A 19,551-nucleotide genomic window follows, 5' to 3' on the forward strand; every position below is an offset into this window, starting at 1 on the left:
CAATCACTGGTGTCAAGGCACATATTTTGCCTTTGGCAGTGTCAAATGGACTGTGATTAGAAAATTGTTAGCCAAGTACAGACGGATGATCCATTCTCACACATTCACATCCGGTATTGTCTGCTCTCACTCCCAAACCGCCTTTCTCACATGGTGCGAAGTTGTGGAGGAGGAGGAGGAGGAGGAGGAGGAGGAGGAAACTGGCTTGACGCCGGCTGTTCATGAACTCTTTAACAGGACTTTGCTCAAACACAAAGGCGTCAGCCCATTAAAACGCAGCACTGGTGGAGATGTAGACAGACTGAAAAACATAAAAACAACCATGTACCTTTGGATCACCTACGTCTGTGGTGGACTAAGACGCGTAAAATCATTTCTTTCTTCCGTTCCTTTCTTCCTTTGTGGGTTCAAGTGCTGCCATTCAGTCCAACCTTTCCTGCCAATCTCCCTCTGTAAACAACCTAAAGCAGCAGAAGTGCAGTGAGGAGAAACCCTGCAATGGGTGGCCTGCTGGACAGGAGAACAGATATTCGACACAAACAAATATCCCGGTCAAAAGAAATATTCAACGCTGAACGGTGTGTCCTGCCATGGCATTTATGGACATGACTCAACACCATGGAAATAATAAAGTTCACATAAAAAAACAAAACTGTTTGAGTGTTTACTTTAACGTGCAGATTGCTGACAGACAGCGAATAAAGTCAAACCGACTCTAGAAGTGTAGCTTTGCTGTTTGCTGATTTGGCTTGGTGACGTCAAAGTGAAGAATTCTGACGTTTATTCTCATCTTTATGTCGTCTTATCACACAATTATTTCATCCGTGGGCTTGAGTCCTAACTATTTGTCGGTGTGAATCTCTGCCCGTGCAGATTTATTATGATTCCACGTCCACTGGATAGCTTCATAAACCTTGTGAGGAACGCGCCAACTCCAACAGAGCGAGGATATCCTTGATTTACAGTGAGTCACAAAAGTCATCCTTCATCATAGCACTGCTTATAAAACAATTATCAGTCAAATATTGTACAGTGCTCAGCATTTTTACTGTGGCAAAGCAGTAGCTGCATGACATTTTGCAGAAAAATGATAAAAAGAAAAAGAAGGTTTGATTCATGACATCCTGGAATTGACAACTAAAGTGTTGGCAAGATAAATGAGCACATTTGGTGTCACTCAGAAAATAAACTGAAATATATTCTCTTGTCAGTGGGTTGTAATAGGCTGCACTTTCCACCATCCACGAGTCTGCATCGTATTCCCTCAGCACTGGCCAGTTGGCTTGACCTGAAATTATACTTAAAGGACCTTGAAAGGTTCTGTTGGGAAGTGACAGGACATACTCTGAATGTGGAAGTCAAAACGCATGAAATGGAAATAGAATATTGTTGATTTAAAGGGCGTAAATACGGATACCGGCTGTCAGTCACACTGGTGTCCACTCATTTACAAAGTTGATGTGCTATTTTAGAGGACCTGAAACGAGCAAGTGAAACCAATAACTCCCTAGGAAAATGTTTACTGATATTATAAATCAAGTGGGAAATAGAAGAAGAGTTATTTTTGGATACCCCTAGTGGCCATTTTAATACATTCTGATTTCAGAGTTGGCAGAGTTTGACTATTTCTTAAATATACGGCCATGTTTGTGGTGCGACGCAGGACAAATGGAGCACATCCAGTAAAACTATTTAGAACAGAGCAGGGTCAATAAAAAAAATTCAATGAGATTTTCACTGCCAGTGATGGGAGCTCTACGGTGTGCAAAAGATTTGAATGTTCAGTTTGTAGAAATCTTGCTTTAAACCACCTTCAATCTACATTTTGAATCAGATATTTTGTTATGCGAATACAAAAAAAAATCTCAGTCAAGTGTTACCAGTAAAACTGGCAAGATCAAATTGACTTTCTTTATAAAGATAACGGTTTTAGATCCATTTAAGCAAATGAAAGTGACATCAAGTCCCATGTGGAGAAAATAAGATAACACAGCACACACCACAAACAGACTGAGGAGATCCCGTTTGAGAGTGAGACAGTCACAACTCGGAGGACTTTGTCATTCAGCTGGAGTTGTTTACCCTCAGCATTCTTAAAGTGTGATTGGTTGGAAAAATCAAGGATTGCCAGGAGACTGATGTGAGTTATGGGATGTCTCACCTTTTGAAGTATTGCCTGCTGCTGTCAGTTCAGTTGTGCAGGCCTGGACCCTTTGTGTGCCTGTGTGTGTGTGTGTGTGATCGTGTGCAGACCCTTCCAACCAATCTCGTGCTGTTGTCCTCGGCTTCTTAATAGAAAGGACAGGTGTTTTCAGCATGATAATGTTTTGACTCTTTGGGGTTTGGACTTTCCATAGTCACATGAAACGAAGCTAAACATACTGTGCATATGGCCTATGCTTTACGTTCTAAAATAACATAAAAGCCCTTTGCATGGTATGAGACTGTTTTGTATTTCAAAGTAATTGAGATAATATTGATTTCAAGCAGAAACTCTTTTTCATATGGACTATAAAGCTGTCATAATTTATAGATAATTGTTCTGTTCACAAGAAAAATGTAATTTAATAAAATTTGATATAACGGAGAGTTATGTATTGAAGATTTTTTAGCTCTCAGTTTTCTTACTAAATTGTTTCTAATTAAGCAAATGAGGATAATTTACAAGATGCTATTCTTTCAAAAATGATGTCATTTATGGGGCTCATCTTCAAAGTTCTGTAAAAACAAAAAAGCCCCAGAAAGGACAAAAGTTAGAGAACAAGATGAAAAACACAAACCCCATTCTCCCTCTCTCTCCTTAAGAAGAACGTTCAGAAAACTGAAAATTAAAACGACTGTTCACATCAGTTTTAAATCCAAATATCAACGTGATAATAATATTACACCTGTCATAAAGTCCAATCTGAGAATATTTAGCCGTCCTTTAAACGGCAAGGACTGAGGTTTAACCACAATAACTGCTGCTGCTTCTGTGATCCTGAAATTGAAACTACACATCATCTGTTTTTGCACTGTTTATACTCTGCAACATTTTGGGAGAGTTTGCAAGACTGGCCGTCGACCAAAATCCTACTGTCTACTCCTCTCACAAGAAAAAACATTGCATTTGATTTAATATAAATGCCATTAACAGTGACTTGATATTAAACAACCCGATATACTCCTGGCAAAGGTTTTTATCCACACAGCCAAATGGAGGAAAACAAAACCCTTTTATTTTTCTTTTCTTGTTAAATCTTATTTATTTTCTATTACTTATCATAGTCTTACATATCCATGTTTTTCCTACATGCTTAGGACTTGTGTGGCTTGCTTGTCATGCAATGTGTTATTATACTTTTCTTTACACCATTATGTTTTCAATTACATTTTACAAGTCCGTCCTACGGCTCTGTAGATGACACTTAAGTTGAATATAACTACAATTAATCAAGCCTAATGAAGCCATACCCATATGGCAACCCAGTTGTAATTTTATAATCCAATAATATTAACTTCACCTAATGAAAACAACAGCCATGTTATTATTGTTATTTTTCGTTTTTTTGTGATGAGATGATTGTCCATGCACTAAAACCGACGTCAGACTCTGAGAGGCACACAGTATATCATGAACTTGATGAACTGAGAGTGGGGAGGAGAACAAAAGAAGTAAAACTGGAGGGAGAAAGAGAACAAAATGGAAGGTTTAAGGTGTAACATGATGCACACACATATTGAGTTTATACAGTATAGTCTTACTGTAAATTTAAACATTAATCCTTACCCTTATTCTCCACCTTAACTGTCAAAAATACCTGTTAAGTTGTGATGACTGAAAGAAATCAGAGCGAGGTCTTCACCCCTAACCATAATCTTAACCAGGTAATGCCTAACCAAAACTTTAACCTAACCACAAATCAGATCTTCGCCCTAAAACTGAGGACGACTGGTTTATTCCAGAAAAGGTTCTAAAGAGGCAAAAAAAAAAACAAGTTTACACACACATTCTTGTACAGCATTCGTACATCCATTGACGTAACGCACTCCCCAGCCCCTTACCTTTAACTTAACCATCACAACTGTAATCCTTAAACCAATTCTTAATTCATAAACAGCTTTTGTAAGGTGTGACAGAACGCGAGGTCCAGCCAAATTGTCCCGACTTTCACAAAATGTTCCCACTTCCTGTGGTTTACAAGTTCTTTTGGTCCTCACAAGGACACACGCACAAGAAAACACACACAACGCACACTTGGCAGCAAAGCCTTGAACAAATAACATCTGGTATTGGTTGTCTACCTTCCCATTGAATAAAAAGGCAAAGAGAGCAGCAACACAACAACAGCAGATCACTGACAAAACCTTCACTGTTGTGTCTTGGCACTTCAACACTGGTCATAACCACTGCCAGATCCTGATGACTGGCCACACATGGAGGGTTGTTTTCAATCTCTGACAAGCTGTGTCGCCATTGGCTACGAGTGAGTATTTGCTGAACAGAAGGAACAAAAGGTGAAAGATAAGCATGGCGAGTATTAAAGACGAGGGCGGGACAGCCCAGAGGTATAATTTAAAAGAAAACGGCCTTGCGTGAAAGCAACGGCTCCCCCCGATCTGCGTGCACTTTCCCCAAATTTGTGTTTGCTATGCGTGCTGCTAAGCTGCCATTTGCGTCACGACAGCATAAATCATAGCACATTACACCTTCTCAGAGGCGAGAAATTGTTTTATAATTTGATCGACGCGAGCACGACCAAATTATTAGCAGTTGCCACAGGAGAGCTTAGCGCGCCAACTGTAAATATATCCAAATACGTCAGCACAAGAATGAAATACCCTGGACAACGTGGGATACGGCAGTCCATAAAGCGCAGTGACGTCTGAGCGGCTGCATGCCTCGTAAAAAAAATGGACACGTGTAAAAATAATAGCACTAAAAACCTGCATATATGCATACCAACGCTAAATCTGTGAATTAAGGGGCGAGTTGAGATTTTGTCCTCTGTCAACATTTCCAATTTTCACTCTTTATCTATCATTCCCCTATCAACAGAGCTATTCACAGTGATCCGATTTTTAAGTGCTTCTGGAAGGCTCAGGTTGTCCTTCAGCTGTTCGGCTCACGCATTTTCTGCAAATGCGTCACACCGATGTGTTCAATTTTCTTCGTGCGCTTGTTGACGTGGACTCCCTAAAGTGTGTCAACGAGTTTCAAGCAGTTTCCGCACACTTTTGACCCGAGGTTGCAAAAAAAGTCCATTGAGGACCACAGTGTCCCTGTGAACTGTTGTCACTGGGTTTCTGCTGGTAGAACGTTTTAACAGTTTCGCCAAAGTATAAGAACACCAAGAACTGCTTTTATTTCAGCACCAAAAGACCTCGTAGTAGAAGGATGGCAACTTAAGTCCAGATCTTCTTGGACCAGACTTCCTCAGAGAGAAAGCTTTTCAATCAACACCAATAGAAGCGTTTAGTCCTCTGTTTCAAGTTGAAACACTGATCACAGATGTGACGGCGCACTCTAACGGGACTTGTTAACGTGTGTTTAGAGGTTTTTAATAGGACATACTTGTCCTGAGAACATTGTTTCCTAAGGCACGGAGTTACAGTTTAGAAACTGGTAAACATTTAGAGGAACAAATTAAACAGTTCCCAAATTGTATTTGTCTACAATTATAGGGCACTAACACAACATTCAACAGAACAGAACTTCCATGGGGTTGCATCATCAAAACATGACGAAAAATTGTCACAGTCAATGAAAGCTGAGCTCCTTGGAAACTTCCCGAGCACAATGTCATGAATGTGACTTTTAAAGGGGCATTTGAAGGCACCCACCTCTCCACGGTTCAAGCTATCAGAGGTCAGCAGAGCCGGAGTCTGAGCACAGAGTTCCACCGTTGTTGAGAGTACTTTGTCCAACAAAACCATCGTAAAACAGGGAAATCAGCTTTGTCCGAGAGGTCGGTTCATGAGACAGGACCTGTGGTTGTTACACTGCTACATTGAAAGAGAATGAGAAGCGTCTCAGTCAACGCTGAACACGCAATAACATGCCTGCGATGTTTGCCAGCAGCATGCTGTTGCAAATGAACCCCAAAAAACATAAAACTTATTTGGTCAAAAGCCAAGAAAGTATTTGACAAATAAAGAGGGTTCATGTGACGATGGTGCTCCATGAAACGCAAGGAAATCACCAAAATAACTGCAATTAATTCAGCTCTTTCAGCTCTGCATAATGTCCGTTTTTAATATTTTTATACTGCATTCTGGTCCAAAGTGGTGACAGAATTGACAAGAAAAGTGCCATCCTGACAGCTACATCAACGTCACAGCTCAATGCTCAAACTTCCAGGTCATTTTCCCATTATTTTATATCATTGCTGTTAAGATAATGTATGAAATCCAATCTTGGCTGAATAAACATTACTTTAACTTTCTAGTTCATGTACACTCATGTGTATTTTTCTTTGGTTCCTAGTGGAAACCCAGAATGTTCCCCTACTTCGCTCATTTCCCCTGAGAAAACGTGTTTTTGAATGTGCGGCAACAAGGACGAGTGCACAGTAGCTCGGCATTGTTCACTCACCACTGAGACACCTGGTTTGTGTTAGAGCACTGACAACAATAAACAATAACACTCACACAGCTGGACGCGCGCTAAGGTTCAGAGCTGGTTGCGAGCTTCAGCTGTCATGGTGAACAAGACTGGACTTCACTCTGCCGTTTGGGCTCATTCTACTTGACACCATTCATATTCAATGGTCGGCAACACTGAAGGTAAAGGCCTCATGTGTCACAACGTACGAGCACAGCGCTCTCTGCTGTTCATTTGCACGTACTGTATGTTTTTTTTTTTTTACTGCAAAGGGCAACAGAGGAGGTTGTATGTGGTATTTACAAAAAGAACAACACACCCTTATAAAGAATGGGCAGCGAGTACAGCTGAGTATAAATCAGAAGTGGTTTCTTCATTAATTCCAAAACCCAATGCCAGACGAAACTGATTTGCCAGTGAATTTTAGCTTTTGACATAAAGAACATTTAGTTTCCTCGTGATGATGATGATGATGATGCCCGAACAGGCGCGTGAGCTTTTTAACAGAGGGCATCAGACAAAGTGCCATTTTTAAGCAGCTTTAATAAATTACAGAACATACTTGCCTTGTACTCATTAGAGAGTTTGTGCCACCTTGTATCGCATGTATCCGTGAATCAAAACATGTAACATAAAAACCTCTGCCAACGACTTAATGTGTCTTAATGTCAACCACACCGCACGCAGTGTATACCGTGTCTGTACTTGAGTTGATGAAGACTGGAAACAGATGAAAAATCATAACATGTCATTAAAAGCATCCTGCTGCCATGTCGATGAGAGCAATAGCCTGTGACAGAGTCTGCAAATGAAGGCCCGGGTCGAACTGTTCCACATACGTGTGTGTGCAGATGTTCGCTATGGTCCGTGCGACGTAAAAGGAAATCCCTGGGGTCGATACGACACAAGTTGCTTAATGCGCTCCATCTGTTGCGGAAACGTCTGCAGAGAAGAAACCGAAAGTAACGCCGGATCGCGCGGTTCTCGTCCATACGGAGCTCCCGAAGTTCTTACGGTGTTGTGAAACCTCCACATGACAGACGTTTCCACAAGTGCTTTGAGAGAGAGAGCTTCCGACTTCCGGAATTTGTGTCACCCGGTGACGCAATCCTCAAAAGAATGCAGAATAAATAGATAATAAATAACATAATTGGACACGAGTGTGACCCAGAACTGATGCCGGGTGACTGATCCTGAAGAGAGCCTTGGAAGGTTGCTGGTAGATGGACATGGGTCGTTGGGACTGAAACCTGACTATGACAAGTGCTTATTGGTTAACAGATCACATCTTTCCAGGGAAATGATCATGTCTTGTTGGAAACACCTCTATACCCTTGTTCTGATTTTTAAATCAGTCACTTCCAGCAACAGTCGGATTTCCAAGCAATCCCAGGGATCCAGCCTTCTTGGTAAATATGAACAGCATATGTTATGTTTTCAGTACTCGATGGCTGTAAATACGGTTTATTATTTATATAAATATTAATTTTCATTTTATTTGTCACTAATGTGTCACCACACCGTACCGCCGCGTGCTGCTCGCTACGCCGCCAAAGCTCTAACCCAGTAAAGCGAGAACGAACGGAGAATCTAAGGAGACAAAACGACAACAATGCTCATGAATCCCGCGCCGCTCCCACATGTCATCACACGTCGGCAAAAGCATGACTTACGGTGCATTCAGCAGAAAGACGCTCAGTGCTCACGTCGACAAAGCTGAAGACCAGTGGAATGTCTGGCGTTGTCTTTAAGGGTCTATATATTTGACTGATGCTAAGAGGAAGTTGAGCTCATTCTGTGCTTGAGTGACACCCGCGCTGTCGCCGCGTGTGTGTAATGCAGACCGGTGTATAATGTGTTTATTGATCGGATTCCATGTTCCACTGACCCTTGAGCAAACCTTGCCCTCACCGGCTGATCAAAGCCGTTACATCATTGTGTTCCTCACAGCTCGAGGGGATGTTTGTTTGAACAGGGAGTCTGGTCCGGCCCGAGCGCTGCCCTGACTTAAAGCAGACTTCCTACTCATGAAGCCTCCGCACATCTGCCAGAGACGGCGCGGATGCGTGTGTGTGTGCATGTGTGCGCTCCCAGTATGATCTCACCTTGTGTGCCTGAAGCTTGTTAAGGGGAGAGATTACTACACAAACAAGCTGTTGTCAGGTCCAGATCTGACCGGGCCTCGGATGCTATAATCATCGTAGTGTATGTCGATCAGTCAGACGTTACATAACCACCGACGAGGGGAAAACAAAAAAAAAAAAGCGTGCTTACTCAACCGTGCAGCTGTTAATGTACATACGCACCGAGAATAAACAACTAAGATTTAATGTTTTGTATAAAAAATTGTGATATTTTGACATCTGTTTCTGATGAGAATCAGAGAAAGTAAAGGGAAGACATTTGGTCCTCTCTCGCTCTCTTCTTTTTTTTTTTTGTTTCCCTCACAGATGATCAGTCGTGTCTGTTCAGAACTTTTCCCGTAAATGGATGATCTGTTATCCTTCTGGAATTTATCATGCAGGCCATGTGGGGATGAAATCCCAGGAAGAAATAATGTTTTTTTTAGATATTGAAGCAGAATGAATCAGGTTCCTAATTTGTTTTCACAACAAATTAGATATACTAGGTTACCATGAAAATATGCGAGTGTTGGTGAACAATTGACTCTGTGGGTGGCGGACGAGTGAGACGGCACAGCATGTCGTGTGGCACAGTGATTCCCTGGCTAAAGCCTCTCTCTTTCACTCTAAAATTAGTGGTAAACAATATTAAGTCACCAATAAAATTTCAAAACAATTTCTAAGAATTCAGGTTTCCTGAAAAACCTTTGACGACTGCACTGCACTGGGACTGACGCTGAAATTAACTTGTTTACCGGGGTCTGGTGGTCCCACTCATGCTGATTGGAACTGATGCTGACGATAAAAAACCCGTCGTCATTTGACCTGGGAGTGAATGTCACGATAAAAACACACTCACACTGGTCAAAGACTCACTTAAACATGGGTTTTTGATCAGTGGGAATGTGATATACAAGTCACGCGGTGTCTATTTGGCTGATGTACACGAGCAACTGTGTGGTGATGTGTGCTCAGTATGCAATGAGCTGCAATCTTTGCACGTATAATGTAAAATTGATGAATTTCTCTTGAATCATCAATAATGGTGCAATGACACTGCATCATGTCATTAATACCACAGGAACAGGATCACTTTTCTGTTATTTTATAATGGAAAACTGGCTTAAATTGCTGAGTTTTTATAGATACAGTTGCCCAATTAGGGCCACACAGTGGTGTAGTGGTTAGCACTCTCGCCTTGCAGCGGGAAGACCCGGGTTCGAGCCCCGGTTGGAACAAGTGCCTTTCTGCATGGAGTTTGCATGTTCTCCCCATGTGTGTGTGCGTGGGTTCTCTCCGGGTTCTCCGGCTTCCTCCCACAGTCCAAAAACATGCAATGTGGGGATTAGGTAAATTGGACAGTCTAAATTGACCATAGGAGTGAGTGTGAGGGTGAATGGTTGTTTGTCTCTATGTGTGTGTGTGTGTGGCCCTGTGATGGACTGGCGAGTTGTCCAGGGTGTGCCCCGCCTATCGCCCGATGTAGCTGAGATTGGCACAGCACCCCTCGCAACCCTCTGGTGGAGGATAAAGCGGATAGATGATGACTGACTGACAGTTGCCCAATTAATAAATTAAAAATACTGACTTGAATAGGGACGCTTTACATTGTTGTGATAGCGACTGGGAGGGGGAAAAAAAAAGAAGAGAAAACCGGAGAGAAGAGGAAGATAAAGTGAGCGGAGAAAAGAGAGAGCATATGGTTTATGAAATGAAAAAGAGAGGAGGCCTTCGCAGGGGCAGACCTGGAGGCTGGAGAGGAAAGGAGAGAGGAGATGAGGCAAGCATAAGAAAGGAGGAGGAGGTGGTCAGGAGAAAAAAAATGAAGAGATTTAGAGAGAAGATGAGAGTGGGGAGGAAAGATGAGCGAGAGGTGAAGGGAGGGGAGGCCTGTTCATGTGAGACTCGGTCACAGAGACGACGGGAGACTGACAGCTGAAATCAAAACCACACAACATGACGAGGGTTCTCGAACTTTCCACCGTTTCCTCCTCTCCTCCTGCCTTTTTGTTTCCTCTTGGCTTTCCCTCGCTGCTGCTCTCTTCTCGGTGGTCTTAAAACTGTCATGCTCGACTTTTTGAATATGAACAAATGTCATTGTCAAGTGAGATCGCACAGTGAGGATTAACTCCATCAGCTCCACACCATTCTCTCCGTGTGTTCCTCAGTAGAGCGGTGTTTGGGATGTCGCGTCGCCCGGCGACATTCGCGCGCCGCACACAAGACGCTTTCCTTCTCCTGCCCTCTCCCACAACCCCCTCTGATGACTCGACAGAACTTGTTTTTTCAAAGCAATCAGTCATCTGAAGTCTGCTCTCACTGCACCGTGAATATTGTGGACGAATAAAGTCCAGACAAAACTCTCCTACGTAACGCGCGCGCGTTTCTCTCGCTCCACAGCTGCACGACGAGACCAGGGCCGCGAGTAACTGTCCCTCGGTGTAATTCGAGCGGCAGCGCGGTCAATTTCACACATCGCAGAGTCGGAAATGGCCGAAGCGTTGAGAGTTTGGACAATTTTAACAGATTATTTTGTGAGGGAATGTGATCTCAGTAAACTGTATAATCCCCTGACCTACAGTAACACATATATAAATATATGTATGTTATTTTTCTTGGTGTGTGGTGGGTGTAGAGAAGGTGAACGGGTTCACGGATGTGTACACGCTCTACAGGAGTCTCGCTCTCTTTGGATGTGACACTCGCTGCCTGCTCTTTGGTTTAATGTGTCTTTTTCCAGTGGATGCAAATGTACATATACCCTGCAGCTCTGTTTTTATTAAACATGAAGTGTCTATATCATTCTATATCAGATTTCCTCTCTTCTCTTGTATCAATTTGTGCTTATTTTATATATTAAAGTTGCACTAAAGAGTTTCCAACAGCAGTATTAAACCTAGTTCCTTTAGGGATACCTTATGCTATATGCTTCTTCTTTAGCTTATTTAAAGCAGTTGTGTCCTAACGATTGCAAAATAAAGTTCCTAAAGGAAATCTTGTGCTGTTAATACTTTTTACTGTTGCTTTAAGATCAAAATAATTTCTATTTGTGTAATCCGTAACAATTCAAACAACATAATTACCCGTAATGGAATTATTTTGTGCTCAGCCTCGGCTTTACAATATAGTACAGTATGACGAGGTAGAAATGTAAAAAAATAGTAGTTATATAAAAGAAAGTATGTACAAAATAGAATAAGATATATAAGAAATAGCTTCCAAAATAATAAATATAAACACAGGATAGTAAATTGTAAATAAAGTAAAACTAGCTGGTCTAAAATAAATAACAGGTGTAAATAGGTTTAAAGAAAAATAGCTCATTGCTTCTGACACTTTGGGTAAAATAGAGGTAGAATTACTCATTACATGGAATGAGCATTTATTATTTTTAATATATTATTAATTATATAAACAAGATCCACCATTTTGGACCATCATGCTTTTACAGAAGCCCACAATGGAAAAACTAAGCATCTTTTGAGTTTGGATACTAGTTTAAGACACATTTAACTACCTTTAAATGTAGTAATCATTCCTTTGCTACGCACTGTACGACCAACTGAAACATCAATACTGGCTGCACAGTTTATGGATAATGATATCTGGTGCCTTATTGATATTTTGTGCTACTGCTGGCAGTAAATTTGTCAGTAAGAGAATATGCAACGGACAAAACCTAAAATGGGGGAACTGCACAAATGTCCAAACGTAAACATAAATTTGAAAAAAGGAATATGGATGAGAACAAACTTTTTCAGTTGCCAGGTGTTAGAGGGACTGATATGTAAATACCTCCGCTTGTAACTTGGAAAATGTATTTTCATAAATGTAAATTGGTGGTGGGGGTTAATGTGCACAGTTTAATTTAGATTTAAATTGTATTTAAATGAACATGTGGTGTTCAGGTAGGATTTAATGAGTCTAGATTTCTCCCTGTACTCGTTTTGGACATAAAATATGATTTATACTGCAAAAACTATCAGAATAACTGAGAATAAGAGAATTTAACTGTTCAATGCTTTACATTTAATGAGCAAGAAGTGGCAAACAACCCGACTAAGATTAGTGTCTGTGAAATGAAATCACGGAGCTTCAGGCCGCAGACAAGTAAACTCTGATGAACCCATCCTCTGCTCTTTTTTTTTTCCCGCAGTGATGGATTATACGTCCCTGTGGGCAAACGGTGCATCTGTGTGTTTGTTTGGAGGCAATTAATGTTTTTTTTTCCCAATGAAAGCATAACATAATATCTACATTATGCCATCCTTCGAGTGTGTGTGACGATTTGCTCTGAAACGGGCTGGCAAATTTGAGAACACCATCCCCCTGTAGAGCGAGAGGAGTCCAAGAGATAGCGGAGACGTTCCCCTGCGCAGCAAAGTAATCTCCATTAGTTTAATGAGGACGGCTGAAGTGCGTGACACCATGGAAACAAGCAATGTCTTGTATTTAGAGGGCGCAGCCGACGCTGGGAAACTCGAAAAAGCTCAACATGACGCTAACAATCCGGTCCAAAGTGGAATACTCCCGTGGCACCGTTCCTGCCAAGTTACAATAATCATTTCCATAAAAACACAAACAAGCAAAGAGTTTAATCTTAGAGTCTAATCTCAGATATGAGACCATTTGTGCTGTAAGACAATTATCTGATTGGATTATCTCTTTTCTTTATTGAACAGTGACTGCGTCCAGGATTACAGCATCTGCGTCCAGGATTACAGCACTGTTTCTTTCAGTGTGTGTCATCATGAGCTCGGGTCCAAACGCTGAAAACTTTGATCACGTACCAAAGTGCTCTGCCGATGCCGAGAAGTTTGTTTGAACTAAGTAAACAATATCTGAAGGCACTGTGACCGCAAAAAAAGAGTTCCCTCTACAACAGGAAAGTCATATCGCCGCCTTCATCGTCTCTGTTTATCGCCCTGACAGCACAGATTAGGGGCCTGGGACAAAACATTTGTTTTCTAAAGGCATTGGAACACAGTTGTAATGGCGAGCTGACACAGGGCGATGTGTTCAAAGGGCACGGGAAGAAAGTGATGTTCCAACACGCCATAATAGAAACTGAAAGGTCACATTTTTTGCTGTTGATTTGGTGATATTTCATCGTCCCTCCATCGGCAATAAACCTCCTGAAGTCACCGAGGTTCAGCTTTCCAGCCACATTCAAAGTTCTGTTCCCACCCTGGAAAGATTATGAAAAAATAAACCAAAAGATCTGGGATTCATGTGACATTTGTTGTGTTTTTTTTCAGTCATCTGTGTGTGGAAATGTAAGGCTGTATACTCTTAAAGCTGTGTGTGTATGTTTGTAAGTGATTCTGAAGGTCAGACCTGCGTGAAAATCTAATTACCTCCAACCAAGGAGCCCGAGTTTGTCTTCCTGTCTGTTTGTTTGTGCGCCACATAACTCAAAGGCTAAACAACTGAGTGTAATACGATTTTCTCGGGATATACATGTAGAAATTATTGGATTTTTGGATGTGGAACCTGAGCTGCCTTGGCAGAGGTTGGGTTTGTCTACTTTTACGACGATATTGTTTCCGTTTCAATTTCCCAATCTGCAAGAAAAATGATCTTCACAAAAACATTGAATCACAACTCTGAATGAATAAATTACGACTGCAATTATGATTTAAATGAAGCGACAACAAATCCTGTAACACATCTAACACTTGTGCAATTTGAATTGCAGTACTGAGAAGTTGCACATTAAAGCCAACGTATGGTTATTACAGTACATTCACTTGCGCTATTGCAGGAAACCCAAGAATCATCATTATGGATAGAATATAACAAAAAACAAAAGTCCAGACAGACATTTGTTTCATTCATTTTGAGGCTTAGGCGTTAAAGGGTTAAACCCCCATGCTTTTGTTTCATAATTTCTGATTTCTCTTAAAGTTGATCATGGCTATTTTACAGCAATTAGAAGCTTCTCTACAACACAGAAACTAAAAAAAATATTTTATTCATTTGTTTGTCTTTAATCGCTTCCCATGGCCCACACTTTTGGGAACATTGTTTACTGAACACACACTGAAGCTGAGGCCGAAACAATTATGGATTAATCCCAATCATATGCTTCATTAATGTGTAACGCACACATATATACTACACAATAGGAAGGGAGAGGAAAACCTCCACATGTAAATAAATGATGCAACTAATGGTGCAACGTCATTTAGAGCAAATAAAAACTCCCTCACAGCTGTAGCCGCCTAACTTATATCTCGTATTCACAATAATGACAGTAATAAAGAAACTCCCGCTTCTCTCCGCTCTGAATCTGCTGCATTGATTGATGAGGCCCACTCTTTGGACCAACACAGTTTATTCTCTCATTAAGAGCTACAACAAACTTTGCTACTCACAGGCAACCGCGACACACGCTCCGTTATGGATTGGGTCATTAGCGCTAAAATAAACCGCCGCTGTTTTGCCAGCGTCTTCTCATATCAGTCTGGCCGAATAAGCCGGACTCTCTGTTATGGATGACAGAGCTGCACACGCCCCTGCTGGTTCTCCTCCAATTCACCGGGTTTTAGTGAAAATATGAGAAGGCAACTCACCTCCATATATCTGGATTACATTTATGTGAAATAAATGGTGGATAAAAAAAAACCCACTTCAATTAGGAAAAGCTGCTTGTGGGAAAGAAAAACTTGATTCTACTCAAATGTGACAAATATCACACTACACCGGATTACTACATTCCTTTTTTTTTTTTACACAACACCAATCTGGATTCAACTGATTCTAAAATCAGCATGAATTCAGTCTATTCAACTTACTGAACCCTACAGATTAATGTCATTATTATTACTAATGTACACCATCTTGTGGAGGCCTGAAAAACTACAAGTGAAAAAGGCCATTAACAAAGACAGAGTGATGTATGTTCACATACTCACTATTGTAATATCTTTTACATGGTAAATGGGCCTTATTTATGTAGCATATCCATTTACCCACTCTATTCACACAGCACAGCATATACAGCACTATTTCCTATTCCATTCTATCACTCACACAGTATCATTCACACTGTCAGCATAGACACCAGGCTTGGTATGGTATATCAGTGCAACATAAGTTTTTGAAAACCACCCGGGGTCCGATCAGATGATACCAGCTCTCAGTCACGCTGTTGTTCTCTCATTATGCGATGGTTCATTGTCTATTTTCTTCTAAAATGGGAACATAATCAACAAAAATTGACATCATATTCCGTTGAAGAGCGGCTGAAACTTGAAGCGAGACCATCGACGCCTCAGGAAAACGTTTACTGACGTTAGTAGAAGCTCATTCTAAAATAGACTTCCATTCAAACGGCTGCTTCTTTTCTACTTCAACAAATTGGACGTCTACGTCCATTTTTACACACAGACTAAGACCCCGCTGAGCCACAGTTGCCCTAAATCAATTCCTTTCTTCTTCTTTTTTTAATGGTCCTTTTTCAAAACAAGATGTAACTACAATACAGGAGATTAATGGCAGGTAGCATCCCTTAAGTATACATTTTACAGATTAATGATAGTTTTTAATCACTTATTTATTTATCTTTTTGTCTCTGGATCAGGAATCTTTTCCAGGTGGCTGACTAGATCAAAACAAATTAGGCATTAGTGGCCACATGGTGCTGACAAATTGGTGAATTGAGCCAGCATATATAATGAACACTGGCCAGCAGCTGCCCATACAAACCAACGCCAACCGACTTACTTATTACCCCTGTCGAAGTGGTACACTTCCAAAAAACCAACAGTCCCTCTTTATTGATTAGCGAGTGCTTAGAAGACGTGGGGGGGAAACTAAGTTTTGTGACTTTCTTGTAACAACTGTGCTGGCATGGCTCGTTGCCGGGCAACATTAACGCCGTTTCGTCCACAAACAGCCGAAACTCTTGATGTGAAGAGAGCTCTGGACAGACGCACCTGTCTCAACTTTGGAGTGGTCAGTCCTCTCCGTCACCTTCTCCTGGCTGATGAGGTAATCGACAATGCGGACGCCTATTGGCGGCTCGGTGTGGTTCCATTCCAGGATGACCAATGAGCTGCTGGGCTCGTAGGTATAGGACAGCTTCAGCCTGGCAACACACACACACACACAGATATAAAGATGTTTTTTCAGCAAAATGCTCTCATTACTGTGACTGACTGCTGCCGTTTTCACCCTCATATTCATGTTCAGTGAAAATAAATTCCACAATGTCACTTCTGCCAAGGGAACCGAACCTTTTTCCTATCACTGTCTTCTTGTTCTTATTTCTGGAGTGATCATCTGCAGCAACCCAGCTTTGGGACGCTTTACTTCCATGCCAAACAATCAATACAGTAGCTATTCCATTGATTGGCACACCCTGACTTGACAGGAGACATAAATCAGTGAGTGCTGGTTGCATGGATGACACACGATCCACGAGACACAATCTCACCCCCAACTTTCTTTGTGTTTGGTTTGTGTGTCTTAACAGCTACGTTCAGATTGCCAAACTAAAATTATCCATGTCCAATTTTTCTTCCCCTCAGCCTCATTTGCTCTAAAATTAGCAGGTACACACCAGGATTTAATAAGACACGTGTCTTGGACATTCTGTATCTTTGCAGTTTTACAAGAAGCTTTGTAACTTTCCAACCACAAGTGATAGCAGACACTTTAAACAGAAGCCAGTGACTCTCTGATCCTCAGGCCTCTGGGCCTGTGCCCGGTATCAGCCTGCTCACAAATTCCTCCACAGCTGTTGTATTGGGTTGCACTACAATGTGGTGTACACATGCCTGCTGATGACACATTACATTAGCGAAGACCAGGGCATCGGGAGACAGAGTTCTGCCAGTAAAATGATAGATGGTATTTACAGCGAGCCGTGAGTTTGGAGAGAGAGGTAATTTCATTCAAAGTTACTAACATGGGTTGGGGAAGCGGGGCACAGGTGGGCAGGCCGTCTGTGCCAAAAGCACTGGAATCACAGCGACACCAGTCGTCGATAACGTCGCCCTTCCCCGAACACCACAGCATGCTCATCATTGCTTCCTGAAGAGACTGTAGAATATAATAGAAGGAGATGAGGAGGACACATATTTAGATGGAATAGACCACAATGCACACATATAAACACTGAATTTGAAACTGTATTATCACACTAACTCAATTATATTAACTTTTCTACTTCAATTATGATGTTCATCCATGTGTTTTAATATTATTTTGAGAGCTTTTAGAGATGTGTACATTTACATAATAACAGACATGTACTCTTTACATCTGGACAGCCACACTTACCAATATGTACAAAATAAACTGTACAATAGTAGAAATATCAAACCCCAGTCTACTGTAATTAACACAAACAAGTAGAGGGTAAACTAGGACAAACTGGAGATGATCCTTAGCAGTTAATTCATCTGATTCAAAGCTTTGATGATGGGGCCTAGGATAGAACCTTGAGGAACACCACAAGGTTTGACATAAAATTTGAATTTTCTTCCATAATATTGGTTATTTGGGGCTTTATGGTTGAGTGCAATTGCAACTCCAGTCCACTAGTAGTCTCTCATCACCTGAATGGTGGTAGCTATGTATTCTAACACAAGGGACTCATGGGTAACAATGGGCTTCTGTCTGCTGTAATGAAATCTGGTTAATGCTGACTGAATTAGTAACTAAAATAATTTTACTGACTCTATTAAAATACCAAGCCATTGTTAGCGTTGCTTCAGGTTATACTGGAGCACAAATGATATGAATGTTGTGGTACCAGAGTTGATCCTCAGAGGTATTTTATTGATCAGGCATGTATTTTTATAGATGTTAGATGCTGTTAGAGCCATTTTTTTTCCAAATGTTTGTCTGTCCGTAGAATCTTTTTTGCTCAAAGCTACATATTATAGCACTAGCAACTAGCAGCAGCTTCTGTCATGCATGATTCCTTTTGCTTGTGATGAAACCCTGGTGCCCATGGGGTGGACAGCATTGTATTGACCTTTCTTCTGGAGCACTAGAAGAAAGCAGTGTTGACACCCAGTAAGCCCCAGCATAGCACAGTAGATTAAGTCTTTCCTGTAAATATCCATTCTGTACAATCAAAACAACATGGTGTGTTTCATTGCAGTATATCAGCTAATAGAATGACAGCAGGCACCCATGCAAATGTCTGGATCTTAGCTTCTGTCCTCACACATTAAAGGAGATTAGATGAGAAAATGGTGGAAAAGTTACATCAAAGTTTTTCTCTGATCTTAATACACTTTTGATTTACTAAAACAAAGGATGGTGAGGACGCTGGACAATGAAAGCCTCCTTTAATCAAACACATGAGACGCAAGATTATCTATTTCAGGATGTAAAGAGGTGCAGCTATCAATTTTGTGGGTGTAATGGAAGAAATTAGATAATGTGTGCAATAAGGACTGTTTTTGCAGATAAAGAGTGTGCGTTTTTCATCATTAGATGTCAAACTCTTACACACTGGACCTTTGGGGATAAAGCGGAAAAAGCCACTGTACACACCTGGTATGTCTCATTGTTGGACACCAACTCATAGATGGGTGCGGCCTTAGTAATCTGCAACAGAACAGGCTCAGACTGCTGCCGCCCTTGCGCCGCCCTTGGGCTCATGTGGCAGAGATGGCAGGAGCGGGGACACTGGCCCTGGCTGGTGCAGTCCATACGGACACCAGCCGCCATCCTCTTGGCCCCCGTGTCCAGCAGACTGGCGACATACGCAGGATAGGTCAGCGTCCTTGGCTCTTTGTCTCGCTCTTCGGACTCTTCTGAAGGCGAGTTTCCTGGACAGACAGATGGAGAAGATCTTGTTAATTGATTATCCACTACTGACTA

At 41.4% G+C, this 19,551-nt stretch overlaps 1 protein-coding gene across 6 annotated transcripts in view; it reads right to left on the reverse strand.

Annotated features, from left to right (window-relative positions):
* astn1 (astrotactin 1) overlaps positions 1-19,551 on the reverse strand; it is a 371,669-nt gene that overhangs the window by 19,444 nt on the left and 332,674 nt on the right. For all 6 annotated transcript variants that reach the window (XM_044033647.1, XM_044033610.1, XM_044033638.1 and 3 more), the window contains 3 exons: positions 19,222-19,499; positions 17,621-17,754; positions 16,647-16,798 (listed from right to left, as the gene is read on the reverse strand). In XM_044033647.1, the coding sequence (XP_043889582.1) occupies positions 16,647-16,798; positions 17,621-17,754; positions 19,222-19,499 (564 nt within the window). The remainder of the gene's footprint in view (positions 1-16,646; positions 16,799-17,620; positions 17,755-19,221; positions 19,500-19,551) is intronic.

Source organism: Solea senegalensis, linkage group LG1, assembly GCF_019176455.1.
Source record: "Solea senegalensis isolate Sse05_10M linkage group LG1, IFAPA_SoseM_1, whole genome shotgun sequence".
Lineage (NCBI taxonomy): Eukaryota > Metazoa > Chordata > Actinopteri > Pleuronectiformes > Soleidae > Solea > Solea senegalensis.